At 39.8% G+C, this 19,262-nt stretch overlaps 2 protein-coding genes across 3 annotated transcripts; both read right to left on the bottom strand.

Moving 5' to 3' along the window:
• Positions 1-6,809: 6,809 nt before the first annotated feature.
• Positions 6,810-10,644, bottom strand: selenop2 (selenoprotein P2). Of its 2 annotated transcripts, none has more exons than XM_032532095.1 (5): positions 10,520-10,644; positions 9,329-9,587; positions 8,411-8,623; positions 7,851-7,959; positions 6,810-7,307 (listed from the first exon to the last, which is right to left on the bottom strand). In XM_032532095.1, the coding sequence occupies exons 1-5, from the start codon at positions 10,548-10,550 to the stop codon at positions 6,900-6,902; spliced, it is 1,020 nt and encodes a 339-aa protein (XP_032387986.1). In that variant the 5' UTR covers positions 10,551-10,644; the 3' UTR covers positions 6,810-6,899. The 2 variants fall into 2 exon arrangements, with proteins under 2 accessions (XP_032387986.1, XP_032387987.1); XM_032532096.1 differs by having other exon boundaries at positions 9,329-9,583; positions 10,520-10,604.
• A 4,341-nt stretch (positions 10,645-14,985) lies between these two features.
• si:ch73-382f3.1 (THAP domain-containing protein 1 B) lies at positions 14,986-19,254 on the bottom strand. The gene is made up of 4 exons (XM_032531732.1): positions 18,838-19,254; positions 18,057-18,216; positions 17,634-17,809; positions 14,986-16,388 (listed from the first exon to the last, which is right to left on the bottom strand). Exons 1-4 carry the CDS (start codon positions 18,985-18,987, stop codon positions 16,002-16,004), a joined length of 873 nt encoding a protein of 290 aa, XP_032387623.1. The 5' UTR covers positions 18,988-19,254; the 3' UTR covers positions 14,986-16,001.
• Between the last annotated feature and the right edge of the window lie 8 nt (positions 19,255-19,262).

Below are 19,262 nucleotides of genomic sequence, written 5' to 3'. Positions count from 1 at the left end.
CAACATAGGCTACTGTTAAGCTGTGGACAACATCTCCAGCATTAATGTCCAACTGAGTGCTGTGTTGGTGCGTGCCCTTGATGTTTAATAGAACAGAGCCCCATTCATCCCTGTGAGAGGTGCTCAGTGGCACATGAAGCCATCATGGAGCATACAAAAATACCTGGATGATCGCCACTGCAGGCACACTGGAAACCTTCACCGACCGAGCCAGCTCTTCCAGTTTAACGCTCCGTTAACTTGAATGGGGATTAAATGATTTCATTGTGTGGCTCTTCTAGATTTTCCAAATGTTATCGGGACAGAATGGATCAAATTCTGATAGTGAAAGAAGTCTTTTATCATAGGGAAAACGGGAAGACTGGGTGATGGCAGGTGAAATATAATAAGAGAGGCAGTTATGGCCAATTCAGTTACTCTTCTAATAGTTCTTTCACTTCTGTCCACAAGGGGGAGGGGATGGGATATCTGGATTTAGGCAATTATACTTCTATGACAGATGGAGCCCAGGGGGGTTGTGGGCTGTGGTTTCCTCATTGGTAAGAGGGATTACATGCTAGAAACAGGGGAGGGGAACCCTGATCAAAAAAGGGGGAGGCTAGATGGACATAGAGCTAATGGCAGCCAACAGTTGATTGGCTGTGACTGCCAGCCAATGGGTGTAAGAAAAGAATAAAGCGATTGGACTGGTGATTAGAAAGTCTCATCTATTAGCAGTTGGGGGAAGGGAGTGGTGAAACAAGGGTTAATGTGCTTTGAGTGTGTTTGCGGTTTTGTACTGGATGAATGAACAGAAGGAATTAATGACTGCGGTAAATGGCAGACCCTTCTAACTATATAGTTCATAACACACAGGAATGGTTTTCATATATTAACATGAAGTCAGCATTGCATGCAAGCATCTTATCATTTTTAAATTGTTATTCTTAATTGTCTCAATTATTTGTAACATTTTTATTAAATTCTTTACAGTATACTACAGTGTGTAGACAGATGTGTGTGTTGTAAAGTGCATGTAGTACATCCGTGCAAACCTTTTATGACCCTTATTTTGAAATTCAGAATATTCAAACATACATCCAAAACCTTGTGCAACTGTAAAGCAAGTTTCATTTTGAGTTTGAGACAGAGAAAGAACCTACAAGGTAACGGTTACGTCAAAGATGGAGGTAGTCGCAGCAGTGTTCTTTTGAGACCCTCTTAGTGACTTTTTATTGTTAAAAGAAGAAGAAGACATACTTTATTTATCCAGGGGGGGGAATTTCACCTATGTTGTTGTTACACACAGGCCCAGAATACATGCACATGCACAAACAGAACTCCAAAAATGCACTAATGGAGAGATGGCAGAGTGCATGGGCTGCCCACTACAGGTGTCTCGAGCAGTTGGGGGTTTGGTGCCTTGCTCACGGTCACCTCATTATTAGTATTTTTCCCCCTGCATGCTGCTCCAAGTAATCCACGGCTCTTCTGCCAACAGCATGGGGGGGGGATCTCTCCCTCTATTTGACTAGGTAATCAGTCAAAACAAAACCACTTAGCTTTATGCAAATGGTACCATTCATCCGCATGTATGGCAGTAAACAAATCGGCAACCTTTCCTTTAAGTTACCAGCTACCGCTAGCACTAGCAAAGCAAGGTGCTATCGCACGCTGAACAAGACCTTTTCATGCGACCGAAATGTTCCAATTACCTGAACTGAAAACATGCTGTGATACACATACAGATCCAAGTTCAAAGACAAAAACACGGATAACATCCAAAAGAAGTTCACAGATGTTTGAATGTACACGGGGCCATGGTCTACATTGCTGAGCCTCTATCCTAAATTGACAGGTCGGTGTGTAGCCACGCCCTAAAGAAGTCCTTGCTATGTCGTCTATTTTAAAATTAATGTGATCATACTAAATAAAATGAAGATTATGCTGTATTGAAGAAGACTTTAAACTAGCGATCAAGACCATAATGTCAATAGGAAAATGTTTACGAAGTTAACAAATCAAGTGAAAAGTAGGCTCATTTCCCCATAGACTTCTGTACAATCTGACTTATTTTTGGAGCTTGTGGAGTCGCCCCTTGTTGGAAATTAGAAAGTATGCAGGTTTAAGGAACTTAGCTTCACCTTTAAACCCAGAGGTTGCAACTTGCTAAAAAGGCAAATATCAACGTTGTTTAACTGTCACTGTCATGGTGTAGACTACTCTATCTACATAGGGCCAGACTTTCTGTTTTAAACTGAGGTAAATTCGGCTTTTCATTCAGTTGTTTAACTATGAGCATGATTTCAATGAACTGAAACTCATATCTTTAATAAGGCCACTATTGTTGTTCTATTGTAGGAATTGTATATGTGGATGAACATGATGGATTTTGCACATCTACCCACCCCACTCCACACCCACCTCGCCTTCCAATGTAATTATTAATTATTAATTACATTGGAAGGGGAGGTGAAAACACAAAAGAAAAAACAACCACAGAAATATAATTGGTCCAATCAACACAACTATCTCAGCTTCAGTTTACCAAATTGTGAAGCCAACTGTTAATGAAGGCTTTGGGGTCACCTCTAAGGTCAGTATAATTATTGTTACATAATGGCGGTCAGCCACCATACTGACCTATATATTCTGCAACCATGTAAAAGGGGGAAAAAACTATCGCTCTTTATTACCGCTTTAAGTAGAAAACAGATGGTCCAGTAAGTTACAACAGTTAGTTGAGGAGCATCAGTGCTGCTAATCCGTCTAGTTGTGTAAACAGCCAATCAGAACCGTGACCTACAAAGCATGTAGGTTCAAGTCGTCAAAGTTGAATACTTTTAGAACATATATATATGTGTGGATGTATACATATGCGTGTACATGTGTGTGTATGTACATATATGTGTGTGTATGTGCATATATATATATGTATGTGTGTGTGTGTGTGTGTAGATATGCATATGTATATGTATTTACACATGTGTGTATGTATATATGTATATATGTATATGTATATATATGCATGTACATATATGTATGTATAGATGTGTGTATGTATATATATGCATGTATAGATGTGTGTATGTATATATATGCATGTATATATATGTGTATATATAGATGTGTGTATGTATAGATGTGTGTATGTATAGATGTGTGTATGTATATATGTGTGTATGTATATATATATGTATGTGTTTATGTGTAAATGTATGTATGTATGTGTTTATGTGCATATGTATGTATGTGTTTATGTGTATATGTATGTATGTATGTACTGTATGTATGCGTAAACATGTACAGTATATGTATGTATGTGTGTGTGTGTGTTTATATACACATATATATCGGTATATACATACATATACTGTATACAGTATATGTGTGTGTGTGTATATGCACTCTATATCTCTCTAAAGAGGTGACCCGAAATGTATTTGTCCACATTGTAGTTCATTTATAGCAGAGATGGGAAAGTACTCACTTTCCGTACTTAAGTAGAAGTACAGATACTTGTGTTAAAAAATACTCTGGTAAAGTCAAAGTACTGATTTAAAATTCTTTACTCAAGTAAAAGTAACAAAGTACAGGCTTGGAAATTTACTTAAAGTATAAAAGTAAAAGTAGCCTTAGAATGACAACATATTTTTTGCAAAGCTACCTGGAGCACACAAATGTTACTAGAGAGACGCTGAGGAACTTCAGTGGACATGGAGGGTACGTCTTTATATGGCAATGGCTACATTTTAAATGGATGTCTGCCAATAGGCCTAAAACATAACATATATGATTATTATTATGACAGACACTGGGACTCCAGGTTAATAAGATTCTGACTCATTAGCAAGATATGAATTCAGTTGTTATCTGTAAGAATTCACAGATCCAGTTTCTATTTTTAATCTCCCCCTAACATGTAAATGAATCTACATGTATGTGCGTGTGCTCAAATATGGCTTCTGGAAAGAAAATAAAGGATTAAATATGAATAAAACAAACTGACATTAATGAGGAAGTTCCCCAGCACATTGGCCAGGAGTCTTTCTTGATGCCTACTGTTACATCTCTTTCAGATAAGGTCGAGGATGATGGGAATGTATTGCTGCTTGTCTGCCCTTTTTTCTTCATTTTCAATCATGTTGCCATCCATACTACTATGTGCTAACGTTAGCGCCATCCATACTGCTATGTGCTAACGTTAGCGCCATCCATACTACTATGTGCTAACGTTAGCGCCATCAAGCCTCAATGATTTACTGTGAATGAATGCTGAATCTGTTGAGTTATCTTAGTCGTGCGTCAAATGCAACGTACAGTAGATATATTCCCATCCATTTAGATTGAATATGGTATTGATGACATAAACAATAATAACAAAAACTCCAGTGAAATGATGTGAAAGTTGAGGACTAGATTAGGACTGGAAAGCTGATTCTGGTGTCCAACTTGGCCCCAGGTGTATCTGTTAAAACAGACGGAGACAACTTCTCTCTAGCTAAGGTTCCATCCACTTGTCAATTGAATTACAGAATCTGAAGTTTGGTAAAAAAAAAAAAAAAAAAAAAAAAACTCATGCGAATAGAGCTGGTGAAAGTGTTGATGCTTCATGAAGACCAACGTGTAACCCAGCTAACATGTGAAGACCACACCAAAACCACGAGCTAACAGGTGAAGAGCACACCAAACCCACTAGCTAACTTACTTTAAATGTGCAAGAACTATAGACCAGTAACAGGCTTAAGTGAACTGACAACATGAGTTATACAACTTACAGTTCTCAAAGACTCACACACACAATCTCAGCTGGTTATCCTCCGGACAGCTTGTCTCTTTTTCTTTTCTCTCACTTTTTTCTCCGTGTGGCGCGCGCACACCGCTCGCGGTGTGTGGCGCGTGTCCGCGCTATTCTCCGATAAGACGACCACTTGTACAAAACTAAAGTAACGAGCCAATTTTGTAAAATGTAAGGAGTAGAAAGTACCGATATTTGTGTTAAAATGTAAGGAGTAGAAGTAAAAAGTCGCCACAAAAATAAGTAGTAAAGTAAAGTAAAAATATCAGAAAAATCTACTTGAGTACAGTAACGAAGTATTTGTACTCCGTTACTTCCCATCTCTGATTTATAGAGACAACGATTGGAATGCCAGTAATAACCCAGAATAAGTAAGAAAGTCAGCGCAAAAAAGTAATTTAACAACAATTTCTAATGGGATGTTAATGGTATACACTGCATTGGGTAAATGCAACAACAAAAAAGTATAATTTCGAAACAACTGACTTTTAATGCTCAGGAACATCCTCTTTTTAAAAAGTCTTTCTTATAGAATAGCACCCTCTGCAAAGTTGATTAAATGACCTGGAGATGATTTGGATTATAATTCAAGGATTGCGTTCACTAATCCAAACGTATCTCTTGACAATGCATAATAACTAATAATCCCCTTGATGAATGGCTGCCTAATGTGGACGGCAGGGTGAGGAATTGACTAAAATATGACAGTGCTGCCATCTAGTGTTCACACATACAAGATCTGCACACAACACGTCAGCTACTTCTTCTCCTTCACCTTTCCTTACAGCATATTTCAGATGATAGTTGAGTTTGTTTAGTGTCTTTTGTCTGGATTTGAGCTCCACTAGGTTGGTGTTGGTACATAAATCAAAACACTTCAGTTAAACTTCAGTTAAACATTATTTAATTAATGTCCAGCCAAATAAAATGTTGTTGAATCCATTTCTTTATTCATCTGCAAAAACAGGTGGAAATGTACATATCTTGTAAAATGTGTTCATCTAACATTACTGTCATATCTTTCTTTTGGCTAGAAATGTACTTTGGGTTTATGGAGAAACTAAATCTCACCTGGAAAAAAACATGACTCTTTTAGTCCCGTTTAGATCATGAGTAGTGGTGCATTTCAGCTTCTTGTAGCCAAAATGAGTGTTACAAGACCAAACACTAGAAAAAGGATTCTGACACACTGCAAGAAAGACTTCCCAAAATGTTGATCTATTGTTTTAATATCTCTCTACTGTAAAAAAAAGAAAAGGGTTATTCTTTTTATTGTGAAAGAGGACAAAATGACCTTTCATATTCAATTAAACAAACATACATGCTAAACACTTTGTGAATTTATTTTCTTTTTGATGTAAAATAACAATCTAAACGTTCATTCTACATTCAGGTAATTAATCAGAGGTCAAGTAACAACGTTTTAAAATCCACGACAAATATGGCAACTGTATTAACTGGAGCAACGTATGTTAATCCAGTCACATAAGTGAAAATGTTTGCTGGTGGGATTCATGTCAAATGATTTAATTGGATTAAGTTTAAAGAATAACCCTAACACCTAACCCTAACCCCCTAACCCTAATATGTATACAAATTAAATTGATTACACCACTTTCCATAATGGTTGTGTGCATTCAAATGAATAAAAGACAGCATTTGGACCTCTTGTTATATGTAAATAGAAATGAAACAGCCTATCACTTCGAGATCTTGCACGAGACATGATTTACAGAAGCAGAAACTGGAACCGGAAGGAGAATGTTTGAAGAGTAACCTGACTGAGGTTTTCTCACTAGCGGTGCACCACATCCTCTGACTCTGTCTGGGTGGCAATAACCATCAGCACATCCAACCTCTCCACACACATCCGTCTACGGCGTCCTGCAGGCAGGTTTTACACCATAGACTTCATTAACGAGAGAAGACAGTGAAGCGCTGGCTACGCTTTCCACACAGAGGACTGAGGTGTGGAGACGCTAGCAGAGAAAAACACAATCCGATTGCTGCTTGAACGGACTCGATGGCTCAGTTTACCTGTATGTTCTGTCATCAAAGTGAAAAAAACGTGTCACCAAAAATAAAATACTAAGAAGAAAAAGCCAGCGAAAACATTAGTAATTTAACTGGCATCCTGATTATCCACTTTCATCCCAGCAGGATGACTGTGGTTGCCAGGCTGCTGGTTCTGCTGCTGCTGCTGCTGCTGCTGATGATGATGATGATGATGATGGTGGTGAGGATGCTGAGGATGAGGGTGATTATGACTAAGACGATGAAGAGTTTCATTCTGACTTGTGTCAGGCTGATGTTGGGACTGATTCTGGTGACTGCTGTGATGGTGGTGGTGAGGATGAGGATGGCGATGATGACGATGATGATGATGGCTGTGGTGATGAGTCGCCCCAGGAGCTGTGTCTTTCACCGTAGGATCATCTGTGTCCAGTTGCGATATGGGTGTTGTAGTTGTTTGGCTGATATTTAACTGCATTGTATCATTCTTCTGGTCACTTGATAAAGTAGAATTGACCTGGGAAAGATCGAATGCATGTCATTATAATTTTCTGTCAACATTTGTTGCATTATATTTGGCCACTCGGGGCGGCAGAACAAGTTGTAAAGCATATTGAAATTTGCATATTCACACATCCAGCAAACATGACGGTACATGATAAGGTTAATTTGGAGTTGTGTTTCTGACCAGTAGGCTGTTTTGTGCTGAGCAGGTTGTGTACAGTGGGTTCATCTGAGCTTGTTGTACTGAAAAGAGCTGCCTGCTGCTGCTGGAAACAAGGTTGATGAGGGCAGGAAAGGACAAGAAAATCCTAACAGTGAGCTAAAGTAGGCTACAAAAAAACTCAGTAGAGATGAGGTGAAGGGCAGAGCTGTTGGACCATTCTGTGGGTTTGCCACTTTCACATTTCGCATAACTATTCATGATACACTGTTAGTATAAAACTATCCATAAGTGCAGCTTTAAGTGTGTGTGTGTGTGTGTGTGTGTGTGTGTGTGCGTGTGTGTGTGTTGTGTGTGTGTGTGTGTGTTGTGTTTGTGTGTGTTATGATTACTCACAGTGCAATTGCAGATGTTTTTGTTATAGGTGGCTCTGATTGCAGCCTCTACGTACACATAATGCAGGAAACTGTAAGGTAGCACTATGTGGAAGGTGAGCAGCCCACACCTGGAGAAAAGGGAGAAAGAGAGAGAGTCCAAATGTAGATGGGAATCACTGCAATTTTATTGGTTCCTGCCTTGGTTTCTTTTACAGAATATAATGCAAACAAAAGACATACTGTAGTTATGTTTTTTATTTTTTTTATTTATCTGAAATTCTTTTTGAATACCATGCCAGGCCGAAGCACATTCTTTTTTTAATATTCTGTATGCGCTCACATAGTGAGATAGTTTTACTTTTAAAACCTTTCACAGTTAACTCTATGTAATAATCTAACAATTGGGTGATTTGTGAATATGTTTTATTAAAGCAGAGAACGATCCAAACCAGACTGTAAAAACTGTCAAGGGTGCTGGGTCTTCTGTTTTAGACATTTTACGTTTGCACTCATTAAAGATTTAAACTACTAGGTGTTGTAGCATTACAAAAAGATATCCATGTCTTGAAGAGGCCTTACCTATCATAGACCAGGAAGTCATCTTTGTCACCATCCAGAGCCTCCCACACGTCATTTTGAAAGGGATCCTGCTGGTAGACAGGAACACCAGGGGGCGCTCTTCTCTCCAGCTCCCAGAACTTGGCTCTGGACACAGCCTCCCGCTCATTCACTATCATAAAAGACACCTCCGTCAGGTTGCTGTGGTTCAGCTTGTCACGCAGGCCTCCAATTCTACAGAGGGACAGAGAGAGAATGAGAGAAAGCTGTAAATAACTGTTAATCAAGACAGTTTGAAAGGACCTGAAGTATCTCTGAACTGCGGGGCACTTTGGGCATTTCTTTGCATTTTTTTCTATGTTGAGCCCACACTCGACCCTGTGACAATCAAACAAGGTCACGATTTACTACATGTGTTTATTCTGGATTATGGCAGGATATTATATCATCATGTTCTTTACTTTAGTTGGGTATTGATAAACAAAGAATCAGACGTTTGCAAGTGACGGAACACATTATGTTGCAACTGACTCCAATAATAATACATTTTATTTATAATGCACTTTCCATCAATGAATCTCAAAGTGCTACAGGTAAAAAAAAGAGAAAAATAAAACAAAAAAAGAAAGAATAAAAAAAGAAAATAAAGCTATTCTTAGAAGAGAGGATAAAAAACGTCTAAAGGGGACCAAAAGCTTTGCTAAAAAGAAATGTTTTGAGGCCTTTTTTAAAACACTCGGGACAGTACGCGTCAGTAATAACATCAACAATGACTATTCAATGCAACTGTCCCAGTAAGCCGAGACAGTGTGTCAATCTGAGCCAGCATGCACAATACCAGGACCCTTAAAAGCCTTAACCTTAACAGATATTATAAAATAATGATCTTACTAATTGTAATATACATTGTTTACACTGTCTACATGTATGTGTTCTTACTTGGAGGCCTGAGTGAGACAGAACTGTCAGCTGGCCTTCAGTAGCGCCACCACAACCACATTTCCTTGCAGCTCTTGCATGGGTGAACGTCCTTTTATCGCCCAGTTGGGGGCGGGTTTACAGACTCTGGAGGCGTCATTGTCGCCCTCCACTGTGAGACTGACATGCGAGGCCCACAGCAACCCTGGCAGGGCCACGTACAGCCACAGCAGTGAGAAAGGGTTCATTGTCCCTCCCTGGCTGGCTGGACTGAATCTACCTGACCAGAAAGAAGTGCAATACACCATGTTACTTTGACCAAAAGGCACTTTGTACACTGTCACATAGGTGCTCCATGTAGCCATTTAAACATCAATAAACAATGTTCTAAGATATTCATATAATTGAACAAAAATCCAAATGAAAGATACGTTTTGTAGTTAGTGAAGGTGAGTCGTCATCAAGCTAAGATCTTCACAAAACCTGTGTTAAAGATTTTATACACCGTATATAATTGTGTGCAGGGCAGCACGTGCATGTGCACAGTCTGGACATTTGGTTCAGGGCAGGGGAGACCTGCCAAAGAATCTTCTTTTAGCCCAGTCAGTCTGATCCCCCAATAATTAAAAGAGTAAACCCTTATTGTCTCTCTCATCACATGTGGAGATAATCTGCAAAAAGAGTTTGTTGTGGGATAAACAGCCAGCAGACCGAAGAATGCTAGGGGCTAATGGGTTGGACAGGCTGACAAAGAGAGGCTGGGACAGAAATATTTACAGCCACAGTGCCATTCAAATTTTCTGTACAAACAGGTAAATGTGCCCTTTTTGGTAGCCAATTTAAGCTGAGTTTAAGTCACGTAATTCACTTGCAAACGTGATCTTACAGCTCCAGTTTTACCAGCATGAAGGAATTGCATTTGTGTGACGATTAAGCGTTAGCTACCTGCCAAATTCACATCGCGTTTAGAGACGTTTACGTACACATATCATTTCACTGGAATTGGAACTTGTACAATTTTATGTGACAAATGATATTTAGTGGCTAAAAGTGCATTAACAACACAAAAGTGAAAATGGTATTTTGAAAAGAAGATAAAAACTACCCCTCTATTGAAAAAACATCAAACAAAATGCAATTGCATTTTGCATAATTTTCCTCTCAAAATAAAAGACTAATTTGAGCGCAAAAAGAAACACGGTCCGAACTTACCTCTGTCCACTCTCTGTCCTCTGACCCACATAAACACAGGCGGTAAACCCCTGCTGTTTTTAAAGCCTCTGGGGTTGACAGCACATCCCCCAAACCAAACAGAGAGAGAGAGAGAGAGAGAGAGTGAGAGAGAGAGAGAGAGAGAGTGAGAACCAGTATCTCTATACTATCACGTACTTACATAGTGTGTAATCTTAAACACATTAAAGGAGAATTCCAGCCGATTCCAACACGTAGCTCTGCTGTCTCTACATTTGGAGTGCTGTCAGTAGAGAGAAAAACAAAACCAATCGGTGCTGGCTACACCGTGTTATCCTCCTGGTAGAGTTAGCACCCAACAGGAAACAGGACAAGTTTTAAACGTGTTTTTTAGCTTCTAAACATGTTCAAAATATCATTAAAAGTGCCTAACCATGTGCAGTGGTTCCTTCTGAGTGAACACAGTGAATCTGACTGCAGTAGATGTGAAAGAAATCTATGAAAGTTGTGCTAATTCATCTCTGTTTAGTTCCAGTGGTGAGGGCAGTTGGAGAGCTTAGGGACCGTCTATAAACTACAACACAGAAAAGAGATAAAACAAAAATATGTAGGCTATCAATTTAATGATTAAATAAGTTAACGTATCCAATATCCATAACTTGTCTCCTAGTAGCACTAATTTTTGGAAAATAAGCAGATGCTTGTTTTTGCATCTCTTTTCGGTGTTGTAGTTTCTAGACGGTCCCGAAGCCTTCCTTGCAGTATCAACACAGGAACTTAACACCGCTGAATTAGCACAACTTTCATGCATTTCTTTCACATCTACTGCAGTCAGATACATAGAATTCACAGAATCAGAATCACTTCACATGGGTAGGCACTTTTAATGACATTTTGAACATGTTTAAAGGCTAAAAACACATTTAAAACTTGCCCTGTTTAAGTCTAGTGGGTGCTAACGCTAGCAGGAAGATAACACGGTGTAGACGGCACCGACTGTTTTCGTTTTTCTCTCTACTGACAGCACTCTAAACTTACAACAACAGAGCTACGTGATGGAATCGACCAAAATTCTTCTTTAAGTTCAACACATCGAGCTGAGGAGAAAACATGTTAAAACCCTTGGTGTGACAGAATTTTAATATGAAAGTATCGAAGTCAGGGGTGCATAAGAGATAAAGGTGAGTCATGCTATGCAAATACATTCACTGCATGCATTTTGACATACAAGCATGAAAAGCTCAGGGGAACCTAATAACATTAATGATGGCTGCATACCGTTTCTGTTTACCAATTCCCAGAGCCTGGTATCATGCATGCTGACTCACTGTGTGTCCTGGCTAACTGGGACACGTAAATGTAACAGAGCCATTGGTGATGTGTGTTATACCTGGGATTTTCCTACTGTGAGATATGTAAACATATACAATTGCAATAGTGTTTCTTATTATTAGCAGCTGGCTCTGGAGTTGGTCCATCTAACTACTGGATGGACTGCCATGAAATGTTGAACAGATGTTTATGGTGGCCAGAGGATGAAGCCTTATGACGTCAGTGACCACGTTTACATGCACATAATATTCCGTTTTTTGCCCCTATTTTGAAAAAGACGATGTTCTGACTAAGTTGTTTACATGGCTAATGAAAGTGAATATTCCAATAATATTGGTATTTTGCGCAAAATATGAATTTTAAAAAAGTTTACCAGCGGTGGCGAACTTGTTGGAACGTGCTAACGCAGCGTCCCTCTTTCATTCCTTCAACCAGCTTCTTGAAAAAGTAGCCGTAGCGATGTGTGCGCATATACAAAAAACTTGTTGAAAAGTAGCTGTGTTTCTCCTTCGTATCAGGTCTGCAGCCTTGCAAACTGTTGGCTGGTTGATTTGATCAGCAACACACAGAGCTGACCATGATTAGCCGTAAACAGGCAAGAGGCCGGTAAAAACCTTAAATTGAGACGCATGTTCCGAATGGGTTGTGTACATGTCCAAAGAATGCCTCTAAATCCCAAATAATGCTTATTCAGAATATCTAACCGGAATGTGCGGTTTACATGACCTGTATCAAATTCGGAAGATTCTCATATTCAGAATAAGAGTGAAATATTGGTGTGCATGTAAACACTCAGTGATCCTGTGCCCTTTTATTGCACCGCCAGCAGGTGCAAAATTTCACTTATCCAGTGGAATATCTTAATATCTACTTGAATTGGCACAAATCTATGTACAGAACATTATGGTTCCCAAAAAATGATCCCTAATTACTTTGGTGATCCCCTCACCCTGATTCTCGACCGCCATCACCAGTTTCCAATTTTAATTGACCTAGTATTTGTGAGAAATACCTACAAAACTACTAACGTTCCCATCCCTCAGATGTTTTTAGTGTCAATTAGCATATGTTAAGAAGCTAACACAATATGTGAACACTGTAAACATTGTCATTACCATGTCAAGCATTTAGCTCAAAGCACCGCATCCCTTACAGAGCCCCCAGCATGATTCCAGACTACCATCCCACAAACTTGGTTTGCAGGGACATTGATCTCATTACAGAGTATGTTTGCTTTACTGTGTATGGCTCAGGCGTTTGACTGTGTAGAGGTGAATGCCACCATGTGACAAACAAAACCTTGGTTCCACTTTTGTAAGAGGCAGAGGCCACAATCAATGACAATCAGCGCTACTAACTCAGTCACGGACTCGCTGCAGTGTTGTGTTGTCGGTTGAGCTGAGGTCGACTGTCCTGTAAAGCTGGAATGGTCAGTCTTTACAACCCGGTGCACGACATATGTCACTCGTTTTAATCTTACTATCGAAACGTTGTTGTTTTTTTGTTGCAGTTTGGCTCAAGTAACGAACTAACTACAAAACAAAGTTCTTATCTATCACGTGAGTGATTTGCTCAAAGTCCAGCTTAAGTAAAACAGGCTATATTTTGGCTTCATGCATGAGTGAAGATAACTTGGACAGAAGTTACACACATGACCTAAAAGGCCAGTGTGGGTATTTAGTTACTTCAGTGTCATTTAAGGACACTTGTAGTTAGTATATTATATTATTACATACAGTATGTCTCTCTCAAACATTTATGAAAAGCACAGGTCATTTTTTACAATTACTTTATTTTCTCAGTGTCAGTGATGTTTTGGATTTTGAATGTGAGCATTTTTTTTACACCCATTGTGGTACCTGCAACTGCAATGCAAGTCTGAATACTTCCAGTCAGAAATATACTATCTATCAAGCAATCAATCAAACTTTATTTATAGAGCATTCATTTAAAATTTAGCACAAAGTGCTTTACAGTTCAGAGCAATTGCCCCCCTCACCCCCCATCATATACATACATCCCCAGACACCCATAGACACACACCCTCTCTCATCCATACAATAACACTAACATGTGGCTGAACATGGAAAAGCTACGTTAAAAAGGTGGTCTTGAGCCTGCTCTTAAAAATCTGAACATTCTCCACAGCCCTGAGCTCCCCCAGCAGGCTGTTCTATCTTTCCAGCGTAGAATCATACTTCCTAAAGCTATTTACCAATTGAGGGTTTATCTCATTTTATTTCCTTGATGACTATACACAGCTCTGAGTCTGTCCTTCCAAAAAAAATCCATAATTTGTTACCAAAAAGAAAAGTAGGCTACATGAATTAAGGACATCAACCCTAATTCAGCAGACAGCATATATATATACACACACACACACACACACACACACACACACACACACACACACTCTCTCCCTCTACCGGTCAAATGTTTGGGGTCACTTACAAATTCCATCCCACTCCATTATAGACAGAATACCAGCTGATCTGAGTGGGTGGTTGGTCTTTAATGCAATAACTACATTGCCCATTATCTTATAGTTCTGTTTGCTAATCAGATATTTTAATAAACTCACTAAGAAAACATTGGAGAACCCTTTTTGTAATGCAATCTGAAAACTGCTGCCCTGGTTAAAAAAACAATCCAACTGATCTCAGCTGGTATGGTATGCAATGGAAAGGTCTAGGTGACCCCAAACTTTTAACATACATATACACCTATACACCTACACACACCCACACACACACCACACACTTTGCAAATACATTCAGTCACAAAAAAAGCTTGCAATAATGTAAAGAAAACAGTTTCAAGATACTTTATTGTTGTTGTATAGAGTAATATTTACATATTAAAATACTCAAGCTACCCAACCCAGAATTGTGTCTGCTCTCGTACATTTGAGTATCCTGAATGCTTCCACAGTTTAATTGAGCAAAAGGGACATTTTTCCAATATATTAATGCTTAAGTGGTATTTAAGACTCAACGTACTCAGGTTGTAACTCAGTTTACATCAACAGTATATGCAAAAAACTTTGGTCTTGACAAGAGAACATTCTGGAAGGGCTTTGAAACTCAACTTGCCATTCAAAGACCCTTTTTTATCCACTTCTGCTAAAGGAGCTTTGTTTCTTTGTTTTTTGGGAGGCCTCTTGAGCAGATTTTTAATGATTATTGATTTAGTTAAACTTTGAGTAGTACAGCCTGTCACTCGGAACAGGAAGTCTCTCTTTAGAATGAGTGTGTCGCTCTTCCGCTATTCTTTTATTTGTGTAAAGCTATGCTGCCTAATTTCTGTCGACCACATGAGGAATTCTAAGTAATGACAACAAAACTGTCGGCACATCCACATGATACAAGCCTTTTGTGATGGTGAATGGAACGTAACAGGTAATGACAACACTTATGCCGTATTACGATATCCAAAATCTAAGACGGTATTTAGTCTTGCATCCCCATATCGATATATTGCCCAGCTCTACTCCGAAGCCATCCTGGGTGCGGTGGACACCACATCAAATGCAATCACCGTCTTCTTACTGGAATGCTCGGTTTTAGGTGACAGCATCACGGATCACTCTCCCTCCAGCGCACTGCGGGTCTCCTTGTAGCTCAGACCGGAGACGCTTCACTCCGCTGCAGCGAGCCACATGTCTGCTGATCCCCTGGATGTTATCACATAGCACTTTACGTTTCTGCGAGCCATCCACAAAGCATGGACGTACAACGTTACTGCTGCATCGCTTCCTGATTTTCCCAAACAAGGGTACGGCCCGATGCCCAAATGACAGAATGTTTGTGCGCCAACCGTGCATTTACCATTTTAACAAGCGCTACAATTGGCAACAGATGTGTTCAGTTGTGTTAAATTGTATTTCCTGTATTATTTTTAGACAAGTTTATATCTGGGACAACAAAATGCACTTTTAGGCTAACAGCAAGCCCCAGCACTTCACATCAGTTGAGCAAAGCTGTGTCTTCATGATGCAGATCACAAGCACAACCCGCTGGCAATTCAAATCAGTCTCACAACCTTTGTCAAGCAAAGCATATATTGATAATGACGCTTTAAGTCTTCATAGATAAGAGCCATATCTGAATACACAGCAAATTGTGCACATTCTTCCCCTGGTTAGAGTCAGTAAGTCATGCAAACTGAACGATCAGGACAAAACCCCCATAAGTTCCTCCTCATCACCATTGACCCCAACACCTTCTCTGGGACTGTCACAGGTGGCCATGAGCCCCAGGCCCAGCTCCGCCAACTCCTCACAGCTCATGTCGGTCGTCACCATTATCTTAGTCTCCAGGCGGTTACATAAAGTCCTGTAGGAGGGCAAAGGGTATCCCAGCTCTCTCATGTACTCGTAGCCTTTTGTACCAATCTCACGGCGGATCTTACGGGCCTTCAGGATGGTCTCTGGAGACCAGACGGCCCGTCTGGAACGTTTGGTGAGGGACAGGGCACGGATCTGGTCCTCGTACAGAAAGTTTCGGAGACCCTTCTCGATCCTGTCGAGCCGATACAGGCGCTTCTTCATCTCCTCTGCCTGACAGAGAAGAAAATGGTTTATTAGGGCTAGTTATAACAACATTCACACTCATGATTGCCAAACTGATTTCCTTTTTTAAATTTGTGTATCATAAAAAGGCAGCTGCCCGCATCAAAGTCAATGATCAAATAACTAGGGAATGTAAGCTAAAGATAAGTTAGAAAGTAGAACTGGCATAAACATTTTTTTGTACATTTTTCATAACACCTGACTGGCAGAGTTAAAGGAGCGATATTAAAATGTGACGAGACTTTTCGTTGAGGTAACGAGTGTCTTGCAGTCTCAGTACACAAGTGCAAAGCGGCAGCCACTATGACGGATGAGTCTAGCTTTGACCTCAAAATTAGCAAAGAAGATCCCCCCACCCGTTCTTGACAAGTTTAAAGTTGACCCGAGTTAACTTTTGCTGAGCGATAGCGGAGTTGCAGTTGGAAGAAGCTGCCTGTAAAACCCAGCGTTAGAACCAGTTAAAAGGGTACCGCCACTCACTCCGCTTTCTCTCTCCCTCTCTTGACCGAGAGACGTCTTCAGCCTGCAGTTTAGTGCTGACTTGTGCAAATCTCTCTCTCTTTGTCTCTCTCTCTCTCTCTTTTAAAATGAGTTAGGACAAAGTGAATTGTTCTCCCCTCGTGGTCATGAATCGATACTAGAGCAGCCTACTTCCTTGTTTTTGCTGCATTGAATAAAATCCAGATGAAGAGAAAAGACTGTCTGTCTCAACAAAAATCATCCATTGGATATTTATTTGTGCTAGAACGTAATCACTGTGAAATAATTATAAATTCAGCTTAATTTGTCTCTCTCTCTCTATTGTACAACTGGTCTCAAGCACTGCCAGAAAACGCTTGGTTACGTTGTAACCTGGGTTTTAATAGACATATGGAATACGTTACGGTGTAACAGTTAAGTTATACAGGAGAGAAGCCAGTCAGTTTGTGGCAAAACCTTTCACAGTGTTGGTTTTTCATTTCATGACTTCCAATGGAATAAAAGACTATGTTTCCAGTCATATTTTGTCATTGACTTTTTCTTTAAAAAAGTGTTAAAATCTTGTCTTGTGAACCCAATCTCGTGTATTGCCTCGTCTTGTGAGCTTGTCTTGTCACATCCCTACATCTGACCCAATGTTGACAATTTTAACTCCGGTAATAATTAATTTCTTTTCAAATACAGCCCATTGCCCCTTCAAAGAAAAAAAAAAAACTAGTAATTTGTTGACAGAGACCCCAGCAGCAACCCTACCTCCTTCTGTAGCCTTGAAGTGTGCTGCATCTCCTGCTCCAACTGTTTCTTGAGGAGTTGACACTGTGTGCAGGGCTGCCGGTCCTCTGCAGTCCTGTCTGCATCCTCCTCCACTGGGCCGGGCAGACGGGTGCGTCTGGCATACCCATGGTCCCCGAAATTCAGCTCCTTCTCCACTACAGACACAAAGCAACATCTAGCCAGTATTGTATTTCCCGTCTGGAATCTGGTGCATATTACATGTACCTCAACGTACAGGCATATATGCATTGGCATTGTGAAAGAAAGAAAAAAAGAAATTGCAAATTAGGTATGGATAAATGCACAAAAAACTGCATGGAAATGCCTGCAAATGCAATATGTTTCTGACTTATTAGATGCATACTTGTTTGAACATTAATCAAAGTAACTAAAATATATTACCTGGTTCAGGTTTTATGGGCAGCAAGTTGTATGGATAAGGGATTACTCTGTAAGCAGGTTCCCCCAAACTGAAAAGAGTTGGGATGGCATTGGGCTTCAGCTTCTTTCCCCCAGCTGAAGATCTTGCTATCTCCTCAAACTGGCTCTGCTCAAAATGGTCCTTGGGGGAACAAGACAATAATACACATACATTTTATCCAACTAATAATACACCCAAACACAATAAAATAAGAACATCCATACAGTGTGATTGCGACCTAGCGTTATGTGACAAAACAAAAGCAACAATAACGCTAAAGAGTGGCAACTGAACCTAGAAGAAAAGGTTAGGTTACCATTATAAATTAAGGAATCTCTACTCTTTTGATGCATTGTCGTATCCAATTCAACTTTGGGTATTCTTAAGAACTGATTCATCGTCTAACAGTGCTTTAATAAACTGGTGCTAGTTAAGAGATGTTGGACAGGGTTGAAAATTGATGCTTTATCAAAATATATTCACCATGAGATTTTGGATAAATACTCTTCAGTAATGTAGCTATAATGACTTAGTGTGTAAAGGTAAAAATGATATAAGAGCTCGAACAGTCTGGTAACACAGAAAATGACATCACTTTACTGTAATGCAGCCTTTAAAACCAGGAAAAGATAACAGGTAAGCCATTTTACGATATTACATATCCAACATCTAAGACGATATCTAGTGTCATATCACGATATCAATATAATATCGATTTATTGCCCAGCTCTACTCAGTGTAAACTTAGCTAGCCAACGTTACCTGACAGAGTCTGGAGTGAGGAGTTGGTTCGAAGTCACGCCGACAGTTCACCACCCATTTCTTCATACGGACAGGGTCTTTGGGGAACCTAAACAGCTGTTTGCCTATGCTGGTTGAATTAGAGCAATTTGGAGCGGAGCAGCCACCCATCGCGGAAGTTAACGCAAACAGCAAAGCAAAATATAGCAAACGTCAAGATAGCTTGGCTGGCAGTGAAGCTCAGCTGGGGTTTTTAATCATTACGTTAAGCTAGCTAGCTACTTACGCGGTGTAAAAACAAGAAAAAAAGACATTAGCATTAGATGTTAACTCGTGGAAACCAGAGCCTCGCCCTGCAGACTTTTACAACGTATTTTATTGATACAATTGAAAATACTTTATCAAACATAAAAATGTTTCTGACTTTGTTTGAGCCAAAATGGCGC

This window comes from Etheostoma spectabile, chromosome 12 (genome assembly GCF_008692095.1).
Source record: "Etheostoma spectabile isolate EspeVRDwgs_2016 chromosome 12, UIUC_Espe_1.0, whole genome shotgun sequence".
Taxonomy (NCBI): Eukaryota; Metazoa; Chordata; class Actinopteri; order Perciformes; family Percidae; genus Etheostoma; species Etheostoma spectabile.
The sequence above is the reverse complement of the archived record's forward strand: the minus strand, read 5'-3'. Positions and strand labels throughout refer to the sequence as shown.